This window comes from Euprymna scolopes, chromosome 16 (assembly GCF_053919585.1).
Source record: "Euprymna scolopes isolate OS-2025 chromosome 16, ASM5391958v1, whole genome shotgun sequence".
Lineage (NCBI taxonomy): Eukaryota > Metazoa > Mollusca > Cephalopoda > Sepiida > Sepiolidae > Euprymna > Euprymna scolopes.
Window position 1 is genome coordinate 55,095,404 of NC_136497.1, and position 17,102 is coordinate 55,112,505.

Genomic DNA, 17,102 nt, shown 5'->3' on the forward strand with positions numbered 1-17,102 from the left:
CTGGAATAGGATCCAAAAACCTTGGCTGTATTCTTGAACAATTGGTTACATATGTGCATACATGTTTCGGTCGAGTCTCTTTTTAAAGAGACCCACCCCACCTCATCAGACCAAAGAAAGAAACGTATTTAAACGAGCATCACAGTTCAATTCGCTTTGTATATAAAGAAATATCCGGGTGTGGATTATACTTTGAAAGAAAAGGTGAGGGGGCATAGTTTGTGAATTTGGACAGTAGAGGTTTTTGGAGGGAGGTATGTAAATAAAGAGAAGGAAGTATGATTCGGCCTGGTAAGGCTGTCACAGCGGGAGAGGTATCGGTCTTTTTAAATAGGGACTCCACCGAAACATGTATGCACATATGTAACTAACAGCGTTTGTATAATAAACAGACTATATACCTGCTCTGTCCTCTATTGAGCACTCCTTAATAATCCCGCGGCTTTCATTGGATTTGCTTTTAGGAAACCAATCTATACAACAATTCTACACACACACACACACACACACACACACACACACACACACACACACACACACACACACACACATATATATATATATTGCTGTCAGGGTCAGTATAATTACGTAGATCTAAAATCCCTGAATGTTGGTAGCAGTCTAATCTGATCTGGCGATCAGATTTTTTTATCTCTGTGTAAAAATATGCGGCGTGTTTAGCCATACTGAAGAGTCGTGACACAGCCACATAGCTATCTGAATGGCTACATATTTTTAAAAAGGAGAGTCTAAGATAAGGATAATTTTTATTTTGGGCTTCGTTTTTTTCCCACTAAAAATTGAAAATAAATGACCATTGCACGACCCGTTTGCGAATCCAGGGCTCGATCCTGTTATCTGTCAAAGTTCTATTTTTAGCAGGTTGATAAAATCGTTTTAGAATCGCCTGATAAGCAAAGAATGTTCACCTATGCAGAGCGAACACTTAGGCTTATGTCCATAAACGCATCGACTCCGTGTATCAGAATTATCTAAAGAGGCTTTGAAGCCCAAATAAGTCGAACAGCTATCACCAAAATGGCAAACGGTTTTGGCAAAAAGATCAAAACTTCTCAACTAACAAATAACGGGAAAGACGAGAGAAGTTGGCAGAGGAGAAATAACAGATGTGTAAGAACTGTTTATATGAACTAGAAGTTACTTGTTCCAGGATGGGTAGAATCATTCCAAAATTAATTGCAACAAAAATAGATTAAAAAAAGAACGATTTTGCCCCACTTTTACCACATGATCCGATCGAAGGGATTGTAACCACTTCTGGTGTACGGCTGCTACTAATTCTAGTTATTGGGGTCAGTCTAAAAGTCGACTTGATTCAAGTCTGTGATCCAATTCTGGAAATACGAGGTGAAGGAATTACAGACCTCAACAGTCACATGCGTCGATGGTTTGATCATTTCCGCACCTTGCAGAATTATGACATCCCTCTCTTTAATAAGTGCACGAGTCCAAACCTAAAAATATTTCCAATGTAATTTTAGGAAAATATACAACTATTTGAGCTGTTACTCGAATAGTTATAAAGATAAGTTATAAAGAACAAAGCAAAACCTTCTTTAGTCCTGTATATATGTGTTTTCTTGTTTACTCTAATGAGGCACCACTTATTAAGGCCTAGAATCAACGCGAGGATAAAAGTTAATGAGATTGTCAATTCGATGATGAGCAACACCATGAGAGGATTGGAAACAATCGGTGAAATAGGCTTTGATTAAAGAACAACGTAAACGGTATTTGTTATCATTGGACTTAAAGAAACATATTGTAATCAGCTGGAAAGCAACCTCATGGTATTGTGTTCCACGAATTGTACGTTATTGGGGAAAAAACTTTATTCATGGAAATTCAGTTTGGTTTTAGGTACACAGAGGAAGACGAATTTTCAATGGCTGAAGCTAGACGAGTTATTGTAAATGATTTATCAGGAAAAATTAGAGAGATTGGAGCTCGGTCAAGCACTTGCAATGAAAACAAAAACAATAGAGTAGAGAAAGACTAGCAGCATCTCTTCTGTGATAAAGGAGATGTTTAGAAGAGAGATCATTTCCTACTAGATTGCAAAATCAATATTGTACTCCCTCCCTCAGCTATAGATGAACTAGTATAGATTTGACCTGATGCCTTGGTTGAGTAGTATTCTGGCATTTGCAACTGGTTCAACCAGTGCCGGTTCAGAGGAGATGAGCTGTTATAACCTGGCTTAACTATAGGCTCCCTGCATAGGCACCATTACAGTGGATATCCATTTTCTCTCAAGGTTGAATGCGAGTAGCATAAGTTTTCATGGTCTTTTATAACAGAAAAGGTTGTAGATGCAACGTAAGATTGATAAATTGCTCATGTTAAAGACATTATCGTTTTGTTTTACCGCATATCAACTCTTTTCAGGTCATTTAATGTCGAATCCAGTTATTCTAGAAAAAAGTGTGTATGCTCCAAATTCTTTATATGTTCAAATATTTATTCATGGTCTTTGGTTTTGTTGTTTTGTTTTACGGTATATCTATCCTAGTTTCGAGTTTATTTCGTGCCGAATCCGGTAATTTTGGAAAAGTTTTTTATGCTTCAAATTCTTTATCCTTTCAAATGTTTTTTTTTTTTTTTTTTGGTTATTTTGTTTTACTGTGTATCAACCCTTTTCGGGTTATTTAATGCCGAATCGAATAATTTTGGGAAAAGGTTTTATGCTTCAAGTCGTTTGTATTTTCAAATATTTATTCACAGTGTTTGGTTTGATCTTTTTATAGGAAAACTATGTTGTTTTTTTTTATAGGAAAACTATGTTGTTTTTTTATAGGAAAACTATGTTGTTGCTTTTTATAGGAAATCTATGTTGTTGTTTTTGACTTTGCAAAACATGATCGCGTTTTGCAGAGGGGGAAACCAATAAAATCAATGTTTGGTGCATTTTTGTTCAGGAAGCCAGTATCTCCAGACAGCTTGATCAGGTAGCACTAGATGCCCTTAGAGATATCACCACTTGGGAGGAGAATATCTAAGGGGCGACCTTACATTTCCCACGGGCCCCCAAATAAAGCTTCACCGGTGGACATCTTTTAAGGTCATACTCAGGACTGCTAATGTTAAAATCATAAAATACGAAAGTAGTCGTTAATGATACTCACCCCATTAACTCAAAAGTAATGCACAAATGGTTACGAAAAGTAAAATGGTCTCTAATGTGAATGAGATTATGGCGGTTATCCTTATCTTTTTTCAACAAAGTTTCCAGGATTTCCACTTCTACGTTAGCTTGTTTATGAAACCTGAAAGAAAAGAAAAGGCACAAATTAGTCATAATGGAGAAACAAGTAAAGCACGAGTTGTCCCCCCTTTGTGATCACTACTAATTAAATAATGTGAAGCATGAATTGTCTTCCTTTGCGATCACTACTACTTGAATAATATTAAGCACGAGTTGTCTATCCTTGCGACTACTACTACTCGAATAATGTAAACAAATATTATGGGATGTTAAAAGAATTAGAAAGAATTCTAGAGTTTAATTTAGGCAACAAATCCTCAATATCAACGTATCATCCTATCTGTTTTTAGAACTCTTCTTTATATCCGTACAGTGTTTCACGTGGTAATTTCCATGTGTCTATTTTTCGTTCTCCTTTAGTGTCACATTCGGAACAGCTGGGAGGGTTAAATCTGCCAAATTAGTAGGTTGCTTTATTCTTGTTGATTATTATTATTAAAAAAAAAATATCATTCTGTTCTAGCTGGGGATAGGGTATCCTATCGGACACCAGACATTCTTCCACTATCTCATGAATTCCAACCGATAGCTCTTTTAAAGATTCTAACCGTTTCTTTAAAAGGATTTTTCTATCTCCCTTGCACTAGGTTTACCGGGTATATTTTCCATGTGGTTATTCCAATAGGATTATTATGCACCTGATTTACCAATAATGGCTTCAGTTTGTTTCAATTTCACGTTTTAATATGCAGTCGTTTGCATAGTTTATATTGCAATGCCATTCCAACCCAGTTTTTTTTTCAACCCAAACAAGGCATGTTGCCACTTTGAGAGTAAGGGGTTATTGACTGGGATGATGTCTACAGGGGACTATATGCAAATTTGAACCGTGCGATGACTGTTCGCATTACATTAAACTTCATGTTAGTACCGTGAAAGAATAAAAAAACAGGGAGAGGATTCCAAAGTATACCAGTTCGAAGGAGGAAATTTTTGGATATCAAATCAATTTTAACTTAACATTATTTCAATTATTACCCCACAGACATCTGTCCGCCATGTTTTTTTATAGCAATGTTGGTGAAGAGAAACGTGAAATTATCCCTAATAATCATAGATTCTGATTTTGATCAAAGTTAACACTTCTATACAGCCTAACATTACAAGTGTATTTGGGAAGCTTTATCACCACGCAAGCAGAAAAGACCAACCTATAAAATCATCTATAGATTCTTTTATAAGACAGGAATGCGTTCAAAATAGATTTTTCTTTTTGGAGTGCAACTGATTGGTTTGGTTGTTTTTGTTTTATGGCATATCAACCCTTTTCAGGTTATTTAATGTTGAATCCAGTGATTTTGAAGAAAATTTTTTAATAGAATTTATATTTTTTTCAAGTCGGTGTCTATTTAACCTATAGTTGGGACCCTAACAGGTACTACCACTCCAGGTCAGAGTGTACCTGAGAGCAATAACAATAAAAGGATGGCTCCACACTCCCCAAAGCCCGCAAGCTGGGGCCTCACCACCGGATATAGTTTAAGGTCATATCCAGGACCTAGAGTGCATTTGAACTTTTAACTTTAATTTCAGTAATTATGTAAAAATAATTTCATAAAATCAACAGTTGGTTCTTTGATAACACAGAGACGCGTTTGTAATGAATGTTTCTATTTAGAGCATAATTGAACTATGATAATCGACTTTTGTATTATAAACTTTAAGTGAAACCCTTATTTAAATATAGTTTTATCAAATACGCAGAAGGTCCTATACCGTGCAATGTAGACCACAAGCTTCCTTCCAGTACATCGCGGGGGGGTTATCTCCAACTAAAACAGGTAATCAATCGATTTGATTTAAAAAAAAAAAAATGGGAGGTTTCATCGATTTCAATGACAATAAAGGTATGGGAGGGTGGAACATTTGTTGATCCTCATTAAATCCCGGACAACGTCGCCACCCGCAATGTGTGTGTGTGTGCGTGTGTGTGCGTGTGTGTGTGTGTGTGTGTGTGTGTGTGTGTGTGTGTGTGTGTGTGTGTGTGTGTGTGTGTGTGTGTGTGATGCCTATACTGAAAATATTTGAGAGAAGAAAAACAGGAAAAAATTCAAAGCAATATATTGATAATTTTATTTAAGAAATTATCTCAAATTCATTCTAAACAGCTTAATGAAGCAAATGAAAATTTTAGTCGACTAATCAAAAAAAAAAAAAAAAAGCGGACGTGAAAAGGTTCAACGTGATTAGCTAATGCAATTATTCAGATTGCCATTTTAGAAGATATCTCTCACCTGTTCTCTAATCCGAGGAATATATAAAACTAAAGGAAGTAGGAAAAAAGCTGACGAGTTATCGATTATTATTAGAGGGCGGAAAACTTACCTTTTTTTATTTCGGATTATTTTTATAGCGATTTCCTCATTATTTCGATGATCAAAAGCCTTGACCACTTGACCAAAGGAACCTTTGCCTAATACTTCGATTATTTCATATCTATAGGCAAGGTGATCACCCAAAATCTAAAAAAAGATTTAATATAAAAACAATTTCAATATTGGTCATAAAAAAGTAATGACTGCAATAAAAACAAAAATATTATAATAATACATGTGTACAATAATGTGTATAATGAAACATTTGTATTTTGTATGTAACACTTTCTTGATTAAAACGTAAGAATTAAATAATTTTCTCTCGCGCAATGGTCCAAAATCCAACCTTAACTTTCAAAAGCCCAAATCGCCAAACAGTGCGTCTAATATATACAAGTTAGAAAAGAATTTCATCCAAGGCATGAAAATTGTTAAACAAAATGTTTTTACTATAGGCTTTAAAAATAAAGGTACAACATTCAATTTGAAATTTATTTATCTTCAAAATGTACTTTTATAAATTTTACAAAGTAAGGTATAAAAATTTAATTTAAATTGAATCAAAATATTACCATGAATTTATTTTATGTAATGTTGCACTTCTTAAAAAATCATTGAAAATTTTATATCTATATCATTAATTGCTAGATGAAAGATAAGGTTTTTAAAGTGCATCAAAATGTACATTACATGAAATAAATCCAAGGTAATTTTTTAATTCAATTTAAATTAAATTTTTATACATTACTTTGTTAAATTTATAAAAGTGCACTTTGAAGATAAATAAATTTCTAATTGAATCTTGTACCTTTATTTTTAAAGCCTATAGTAAAAACATTTTGTTTAACAATTTTCATGCCTTGGATGAAATGCGTTCCTTACTTGTATCTTATCTTTTTAAGATTATATTTTAAAACGCTCCTTCTCTCTGTTTCAGTTTGCATTTCTCCTCACACCACAACTCATTTCTGCAACCCCCTCTTTGTATTATTACAGGTCTGAATATTCTCTCTGTTTCAGTTTGAATTTCTCCTCACATCACAACTTATTTTTTGCAGCCCCCTCTTTGTAATACAGGTCTGAATAATGAGAAAATCTGAATTTTTTTTTAACAAAAACTTTAAAATAACTTTTTTAGATTAAATTTTTTAAAACTTCTTTTAGAACAGAAAATCTTTAAAATTTTATAAGGAACATATTTCATATAGGTTTCATTAACAAATATTCAGTACATAACGAGAAAAATAGAGATTAAATTTTCAAAAGGACTGTATAACTGGTTACGGTCAATAGTAGTCCTCGCCAGCGAAAGTCTTTGTTATTGTTATTCTATTATTATTATTATTATTATTATTATTTAAAACATTTTGTGTTCTGCACTTTCGCGTGAGGACTAATACATATCTATATCAAGGCCTCCGTTCAGTCTCGAAAGACAAAGGATACCCTCGTGGAAGCAGCTGCACGTGTAATTGTGAGGCAAGGGTTGCGCAATCCCAACCACACCTCTCCTGAATCGGCACTGTTTAAGTCCAGTGGAAAGGGGAAGTCCAGGACGACTGGAAACAATGCCAAGATAAGCGGAGAGCACATGGAAGTTCCAAATGGTCACTCGTTTAGTTCTGGCCAGGTTTAACGTTGGTTAATATATATATAAAAAATATTTTTAAAAAAATTATTACTGGTACTATAGTGAATTCGAGAGAGCCAGTTGATGCAGTGATTGCAGGTGATTGAATGACTTGCTGACTAAATCATTTTCTAACGAATGATAAAAATACTTTTTTTGTATAGTTTGAAAGTTTAAAAACTTCCAAGACTTTGTGTGTGTGTGTTTTAGAGAGAGAGAGAGAGAGAGAGAGAGAGAGAGAGAGAGAGAGAGAGAGAGAGAGAGAGAGAAATAAGGGGAGATAGATATATAGATAGCAAATTGCACTAGATAGGCGTTCGTATTTCATCCCGCGTGGAATCGTTGGACTAAGCGTACAGATTTTTTGTTACTGTCCGTTATATATATATTCATCTCGTATTTAGTCTAGATAATTAACCAATCAGGTTCTTTCTTATTTCTCTCTCGCGGGTTAATGCTTTCATTAGCCAATAGCTAAACTTATCTTAAACAAAGGCTAGACTTTATTTGACATTTTTTTCTTTTGTTTGCGTATCACTTTTGTGAATGTATCGAGTGAACAGTTGACTTTATTTTAGCACATGTGTGATCGGAATAATTTCTTTTCTATTTATTTTCCTATTGATTGCTACACAAATATTCTTAAACATTAAAAGGAAATTATCATACGGTAAGTTATTTCCCTTGATTCTCCTCTCCAATGTAAAAACACGCTATATTTCTAAACACTAAAGTAAAAGTTTCCACATTATTATTTGTTCTTGATTAAGACTTGATTAAAACGAACTTTTTTTTCCTGTTTCACAAAATTTGCTTACAAAATTGAAGCCCCAAGAATCAATTTACATTTGTTCGCATACATTTTACTTCGTGGGTAAAAGAGGACAACATATTACATATATTATTTTCCGGACACTTGAATATGTTATATATACCCCTCTTGTCTCTTTCTCCTTATCTTACTGTCTCTTTCTCCTTATCTTACAGTCATTTTCTCTTACTTTCAACCAAAGTGACATTCTCTCTGTCTCTCAACCGATAGAACGCCTTCTTTGTCACCTTTTCCTATATTAAAACGTATGAAATAATCTCATTTCCGTATTTCTATTTGTTTCAATCTTCCATTCTTCCTCCATCTATTTGAATGCTGTCTATTATTGTTCTTTTGTTGACGTACCGAGACGAACGAAAGTAGGTATTCCTATATAGATGGCGGCGGTTACGTATATTCAACATATACATCAGTAATTTATCGTTAATAAGTATGGACAGTGGCGTACCTTAAGATAAGTTCCGTTTTCATCGTCGTAGCCCCAGTTACTTGATTTCCCAGGTAAGGCATCTAGCTTTTTAGCATCCAGCCCCAAATACCAGACTTCGTTATAATTCATGATTTCCGTATGTTCGTAGGTCGAGAGTCGGTCTTTATATAAATTGAGGGCTTCTGAAATAAAGAAGACAGAAATCAAAATTAACGATCAACTTCGTTATAGAACTGCTCGAGGTAAAGACAGGATGTCTAAAAAGTGTAAAAATGTGCTCACACTTCGAATGACGCTAAAAACCTTTATTTGCGTAAATAGAATGAAATGGAATAGCTTCGAATACTGAAAAAAAATATCTAATTGAAGAATCATGTTTCCAAATGTTCAAATTGGTGATCGTTATTTGCCAGACAACAATGATAACATTTAAAGTGCGAGTACATTTTTGAGACACCCTGTAGGAAAGAGAAAGAGAAAAAAAGAAAAAGATTCCAGCTTGATATTCTTCGGCTTTAACCCGAGTATCCTGACAATTTTACATCCATAACCCAGAAATTATAGCAGTTTGAGTGATAACAACCAAGTGATATATCCATAGACGTCGCTGTTATGTCTGCGCCGCAGAAGGTGAACACCTAAATACGGAAACTTCTGTTTTCAGTATTTTCTTTTTCAAATAAGACATCTATGCCTTGATGAATAGTTCCGAACGGTCAGTCTAAACTGGAGTTTTCATAAAATTCTGGGCAACTTGATGAGTAAAACTTGGGTACCACTAATAACCACATAAATGTATAATTTCTAAATAAAACAAAATACATAAGCGGCTCTTGTATATTTTACGATTGAGCATATTTTCTATAGGCTTTTTCTGTTGATACAATATATATATATATATATATATATATATATATATATATATATATATATATATGCACTAGCAGGTCGCCCAGCGTTGCCCAGTCGTAATATACGCATAAATATTATATTTTAATTAATACAGAAACTAAGGCATGCGCATTCGAGTATTATGATTTTCTTAAACAGTTCACGTCTTGTATGTAAAACAGCAACAAACTCAAGCTGAGGTCGAAACCAAGACCTAAGGACACTGAGTCAAGTACGATAACCAGTAGATCACTTGAAACGATATTTACAAAGTGTTTTCAAACCTTCTTATTATTAACATAAAGAAGTTGTTATGTTTCACGGCCGCGCATCTGCATTCGTGAAACATTTGAAAACAGCTAAAAATCCGATGACTCCTAAGTATCAATTTTTCAATTTTGATCTCCTTAACATACCTTTTTTTCCGGATGAAACCCGGTACGTATGCGCGGCCGTAAAACATGACCGCTTCTTTATGTTAAGAATAAGAAGATTTGATTAAAAAAGTTTTCCACATGTCTGATTATCTTATAAAATAAGTCTGTAAACAAAAAAGTCGTTGAGTATATAGGTTGAGAAGTGTCCTCTCACACACACATTCTCAATTTTATCGATATATAGATATATTATGCCTGTAATGATATGGCATATATCTAACTAATGAGACATGTTTTGCTTGATTTCTTTTTGTTATCTTTTGTAAACAGCCCTAAAGAAGAGACATATTGGAATTATGAATGAGAAAGTAAAAAAACTTCCCTATCGCCTTAGAAACGATCGTACGTCTAAACATTGTTGGTTATGACTTCTTGAAATTAAAGTAAATGTTATAAATTTAATTGTCCTATCTTTCGTTCTCTTCCTCTTGGTTTATACATATAATACACACACACACAGACACACACACACACATACACACACACACACGAACACACACATATATATATATAAAGAAAATTAACTGATGGCGGATAAAAAAATTACATTATTTCTTGAATTTGAAATCGACGGTATAGATGTTGTTTTGATCTTCAGTAATATGTATCAATATATATAACGCTCTTATTGAAAATTTTTTAAAGCACTTTACAACACTCTGCTGGTATTCTCTTTTAATGACCTTATATCATACACACACAAATACAAACACACAAACACACACACATATATATATATATATATATATATTTATGACAAGAAAGCTATGCAGAAATATTTATGTGTAGGTTTTACGTGCTTATAAGACTTAGGTGTGATAATTTAATTCCTACTTTCCTTTTTGTAAGAAAGTAATGTTTACCTTACATACTAGGCCTATCTAGTCAAATGTTTAGGGCTTTTTTTATCCTAATCATAGATTTAAACTCAAATCTATTTTTACATTTTCATCAGCCACTCAGCCGTTTCTTGTTTCACTAAGAGTTTAGATGTATCAGATTTTAAGCGAGCAAAACAAATAATCTCTGTACTAATTACTGCATCTATCAATTGTTAATTGCAGTCTAAACAACTCCCTAATCTAGCTATACTGAAGAGATGTCATACTACGAAACTGTAGATGACTATATATTATATATTAGCAACTGCGCATGACAAATTGTGATAAGATCCTCTTTGCCGCTTCCATTTTAGTCCCCTATTAATGTTCAGGACCAAGGTATTTAATTATACGCCCTCATGCACACAATATATTCAAAACAACGCTGGATTCATCATGGTCACTGATCTTTGGATAATCATAAGAAAAAAAATGAGAAAATTGTTTATGATATACGTACCGGTGACGGAAAGAAAATAGGGTACACCAATAATAATGTAAATTAATCAAGCAGTTTTATCTTTAAAAAAGAAAAAATTAAGCGATTAATGGGAATTCGTATGCATTACGCTGACGTACAAAGCTGATGTTAAACTACTTCCGAAAAAGCTTCTTTAAGGGGGAATTAACCAGCAATTAATTTCCAAATGACGTCGCAGGGTCCGTGATCGTCGTTGAACCATATAACTGTAAATAAAACTATTTGATTAATTTACGCGATTTGTTGTGAACGCTAGTTTCTTTTCGTCACTGGTACGTACATTATGAAGATTTTTCTTTATTTCTGCGTTTTTTTTTTGTTTGTTTTTCTTTTTTACCTTTTTTATGGACAAGCGCCCATGTGCTATAGCCTTCCAGATCCTTGCTCTAAAACTTCGAAGACATAACTTGGAAGTTTGACTTCGCCGCTCGCGTTATGTTAGCAGATAATATTCTAATATCACAGCAGATAAACATCATCTTGCTAACGTTTATCCTCCATCTCGTTGCTCCTGTGATATCCAAAAACAATAAAGTAAATTATATTTCTTGCCTAGGGTCACTTACCGGACGGAGTGAGGGGAAGGTGGTTGCCGTACTGATCCTGAGGGCATTTCCCAGGTACATGAATATTGCAAGTGTGTACTGTGTCCGTCGAGGCTGGAGATCGAGTGAGTTGACCGTTGTTTTGGAGGTGAGGAAGTTGTGGTTGGAGATTCGTGTTACTTTGTTGTCTTTTAATGTCGTGCTGCTTGTTGATAGAATTCGCATTGTGTGTCGGTTCAATTAACTGCGGCAAATTGGTTGTCGGGGCGACTGTGGCCACTGGCTTGTTCTGAAGAAAAAACAAGAAACGATATTCATAATGTTATATAAAAAGTAAAAAAATAATTTGAGATACACAGTATATTATAACTAACTCTTAAGTTCTTAATACTAATATTTTATATCCCCCTGAATGGGGTTCCTTGCCTCTTGTAGGGGGTCAGGGGTTAAAGATCATTTGATGCTTCTTACCTTTTTTTTGTATTTCGTAAGTTCATGAAGATGGACGTTCACGACTATTTTCACTTCAAATTTAATTTATTTCATTCTATCGGAACTAGTTCACCTATCATTTAAACAGGCGGAATTTTCCGCCATTAAGGCAGATCTAAGTAGCTGCCACTTTTTTGCAAGCCGAAACGCCCGTTGTCTGTCCGGGCAACGTATGTAATTAACCTTTTTAACTATAATTTAAAACAAAAATTTAAAGACTAACATGACATTTACCTTTTTTAATCTTTTAATTTTTAAAAATCTTTTTCAGAACAATGATATATGAATAGTCAAAGCACAAATTAATAACACTAAATTTTACAAAACATAACTTGTTAGTATAAGATTTACAATTGTAGAAGATATCTACACACGAACTAAACACTCGACTTTAAATAAAACTGTTGCTTTATTTTACACTTACTTAATCATATATACATGCAAAGTAAGTTGTTGTTGCTGTTGTTATAATAATAATAATAATAATAATAATAATAATAATAAAAATAATAATAAATAATAATAATAAATAATAAAAATGATAAATAATAATAATAATAAATAATAATAATAATAATAATAAATAATAATAATAATAAATAATAATAATAATAAATAATAATAATAATAATAAATAATAATAATAATAAATAATAATAATAATAATGAATAATAAATAATAAATAATAATAATAAATAATAATAATAAATAATAATAATAATAATAAATAATAAAAATAATAATAAATAATAATAATAAATAATAATAATAAATAATAATAATAATAATAAATAATAATAATAATCATAATAAATAATAATAATAATAATAATAATAATAATAAATGATACTAATAATAATGATAATAATAATAATAATAATAATAATATATGATACTAATACTAATACTACTACTACTACTAATAATAATAATAATAAATGATACTACTACTACTACTAATAATAATAATAATAATAAATGATAATAAATGATACTACTACTACTACTACTAATAATAATAATAAATGATAATAAATGATACTAATACTAATACTAATAATAATAATAATAAATGATACTAATGATAATAATAATAACAATAATAATAATAATGATAATAATAATAATACTAATAATACTACTACTAATAATAATAATAATAAATGATACTAATACTAATACTAATAATAATAATAAATGATACTACTACTACTACTACTAATAATAATAATAATAATAATAATAATAATAATAATAATAATAATAATAATAAATGATACTAATAATAATAATAATAATAATTATAATAATAATAATAATAATAATAATAATAATGAACACAAACTGCTACAGATGCAAAACACAAAGAAACATCAGATAGAATCATGAAAACTGAAATTGTATGAATGAAAAATATTGGCCCCCTTTTTTTCAGTGAGTATCACTATAAATAGGCACCACACCAAATAATGAGGGTCAAAGAGAATGGAAAGACCGAAGAGAGAAAGCATTAGCAAGACCTCCGCTGGAGGAATGCAAACAGGACTGGGACCTTTGGATGACTTATTGCCACCCAAATCACAGTAGAAATTCCATAGAATGAAAACTATATTAAATCAACAAATACGTTTTGATAAAACTGATACTTTCTGTACAGCGCAAAAAAAGGGGGTTTTAGGCAGAAACCCCAATAACACGCAGAAAATACGAGTTTGTTAATATTTCTATGAAAATAGTGTCCATTGTATTTTAAATATAGAACTGACCCGAATGAGATAAATTAAGAAGTACTAATAAATACTCAGAAAATAATATTGTGCTACATAGTTCAATACAAATAATAAAATCACATTTTAAGAGATAATGTTTAATTTACTCCTTCAGTCCAGCACCCCTTGGCAGACAATATTTTTCCCCCGTTTCTTTCAAATGACCTCCTTTTTTGCGTAACGTTTTGCTGATATTTTCTTTAATGAAGAACCATTGCAAGTTCCTTTCTCATACTATTACAAAAAATGATCATATATTATTATTGTTATTATTATTAGTAGTATTATTATTATTGTTATTATTATTTTTATTATTATGATTATGATTATTATCATTATGAATATTATTATTATTATTATTATTATTATTATTATTATTATGATTCTTCTTCTTCTTCTTCTTCTTCTTCTTATTATTATTATTATTATTATTATATTCTGTAATTTTGCTTTTTTTAAGCAGTTTGCACTTCAAAGATTGCATATTTATTATTAACTAACCTGGGTGGCCGTCGTTGCCAGGGTGTTTGGAGGTGTGTGTTGAGCAAAGAAAAAAGTGTTAGTAGGCAGGCAGGCTCGAACCCGTACCGCGGAGGAAGAAAGGACGTGAAAAAAAAAAAACGCCCATCGCCAAACCGGAAGTGACGAATGCTTAAATTAAAGCTAATCAATCGAAAAGAGGGGATGACTAATATCGGCGCAAAAGGCGACCCCTCTCTGTGGAAAAGTGCCCAGTTGAAGATGAAAGAATTAATGTTTTTAGCCAATTTTTCGATATTCGTCGCCCGAAGGATTGAGCTTCAAAATGATACCGATCTTGTGAAAATCCGCCCTCTCTTGCGAAAGTTTTAGACATACATACATACATACATACACATATACATATATACATTTAAACAGACAGGTGAGATTTATATTATAGGAGATAACAAAAATAAAATAAATCAATCTAAAACGATATTTTTAAATCCCATTTTAAAAAATGTTAATTGTTTACGTCGGGTGAATATAATTAGTCTTATACATTTTTTTTTTCAGAATAAAAAAATGGAATTTTTTTTTTAATTCTTCAACGTTGATATTGTTTTAAACAGGAGCTGAAATATTTTTCTTTAATTATCGAAGAATAGGTGGATCTATACTGACGGGATTGCCAAACGATTCGAAAGAGCAAGAAGCTCTAATTACTACCATCTTTCTTTCTCTGCTTCATTTGGGATTTGCTCTCTTCTTCACTCCCAAAAGCAAGTTAGTTTTCATAGGAATGTGCTTACTTCAAGCATATTCAAGCAAAGAAAATCGTTTCAATACCTAAAAGAAACAAGTCTTTGTTAGCGTAATAAAGCAACACGAACTTAGAAACTCTTATAAAACAAACAAGAGAGAAAGACTCAAGAAACTATGTTCAGCAACCTCTTTGCCCCCCCTACCCTGCCTTTGGCCGGGGAGGTAAGACGGAAAAGAATCTTCACTGACTCATATACAAGTCTTCTTGCTTGTGTGCACATTTTCTTACACACGTGCCAGGCGAAGAAAAACCAACTGCTACTCACAACCACACCCGCACTAACAAACACAGGGTAAACCTACACACATACATAATGTAATGCTGAAAATACTCGTATATGTATAAAACCACTTTCATACCCAATCGATAAATAACGCTAACAAAACATACCCTTTTCGAAGAGTATCCTGCACCAGACGGAATTTTCATGAATATGATTTTTTTTTTCGTCTGTAGGACATATTACTCCGGAAGTGGCTTCATGGTCGTTTTCAAGTTCAATGCAAACAAATGCTTATCAGAAACCGTCAAACATTCATTTCATTAATAATTTTCCAGCCTTTTGTAATATTTTTTTTTCTTTCAACTAATGCTCATTCATTCGATCTCATTATCCTTAATGCTCAAGTGGCTTTCAACCTTGGTGAGTGGCGATAATTAGTAAAAAAAAAAAAAAGAAAAGAAAGAAAGAAAACGTAAAGTATTTCCAGACGTTTAAAGTATGTTATATTTTGTATGATTCTTAAACACAGAAAACAAAATGATTTGTTCCTTTCAATAAATGGTCCGTGAGCAAAACAGATCGATTCGTTTGTTTGTCTCACGAGTTGTAAGGAGTTTGTTTTTTAGCCAGTGAATATTTATCACTTCAAGGAGTCATCTTAAGTAACCAAGCAATTGAAGGTTCTATAAAAGGGATAGGAGGTGGAGGTTGGGTCGTTTTCACATAACAACCAGTGCAGATTGACTTCACACTTGTTTGCCAAGGTGTTTGCAGTAAAGACTAGAGGTCACGTGTCCCCGTGCGTACATAATAGAAACCACGTTTGTTTTTAAGGTAGTTAGAAACCAGTATCATCACCAGTACGAGGTAGGGATAAGGTGGCGGTAGCTAAATGGTTAACGAGACGGATTGACAAACTGAGTGCTCCAAGCTCGAATCCAGTTCGTTCCACAGAAAACTTTCAATCATGGATGATGGCAACCTTCATGAAATCCGGCCAGTAAGTACCCGATGTCTTTCTAGAGAGATATCAGGAAAACAAACGCCAACAATCATCTAATTTATACGAAATAAATGATGCTTTATATATATATATATATATATATATATATATATATATATATATAAATTTAGAGTTTTTGTGTATTAATATTCCTATTAAAAAACATTTTTTTTATTTATTTATATAGAAAATACAACTTTGTTATCTATGGGTCGTGGAGTTGCATTCATCTGTAAATGATCTAGCTTACTCTTTTAAACATTCATTTTAATTAATTCCCTATTAGTTTTTTTCAGTTTTCTTATAGGATGATAACTCATAGTTAACTATTACGTGCAATTATATTCATGCAGATATTCTGTATGATTTATACTTGCGTAATATTTGCGTAAAAAGATTAGAGTAAACACACATTTCTTTCTATATATATTTATCTATGTATATATATATTTGTTTAAAAAATTTTGCCTACCAAACTCCTCTATCAGTTTTTGATCTACAGATATGAAACTTAATATATAGGGTATTCGAACCAATGCGAAATTTTATATTTGAGGTGAGGAAAATTGGTGCAAAAATGTGAAAATTAAAAAAAAA

General features: G+C 32.2%; 1 protein-coding gene across 13 annotated transcripts in view; it reads right to left on the bottom strand.

Moving 5' to 3' along the window:
- LOC145295967 (dual specificity tyrosine-phosphorylation-regulated kinase 4-like) overlaps positions 1-17,102 on the bottom strand; it is a 436,432-nt gene that overhangs the window by 53,447 nt on the left and 365,883 nt on the right. For all 13 annotated transcript variants that reach the window (XM_080141888.1, XM_080141891.1, XM_080141884.1 and 10 more), the window contains 4 exons: positions 11,750-12,017; positions 8,512-8,675; positions 5,612-5,748; positions 3,147-3,287 (listed from right to left, as the gene is read on the bottom strand). In XM_080141888.1, coding sequence (XP_079998014.1) covers positions 3,147-3,287; positions 5,612-5,748; positions 8,512-8,675; positions 11,750-12,017 — 710 coding nt within the window. The remainder of the gene's footprint in view (positions 1-3,146; positions 3,288-5,611; positions 5,749-8,511; positions 8,676-11,749; positions 12,018-17,102) is intronic.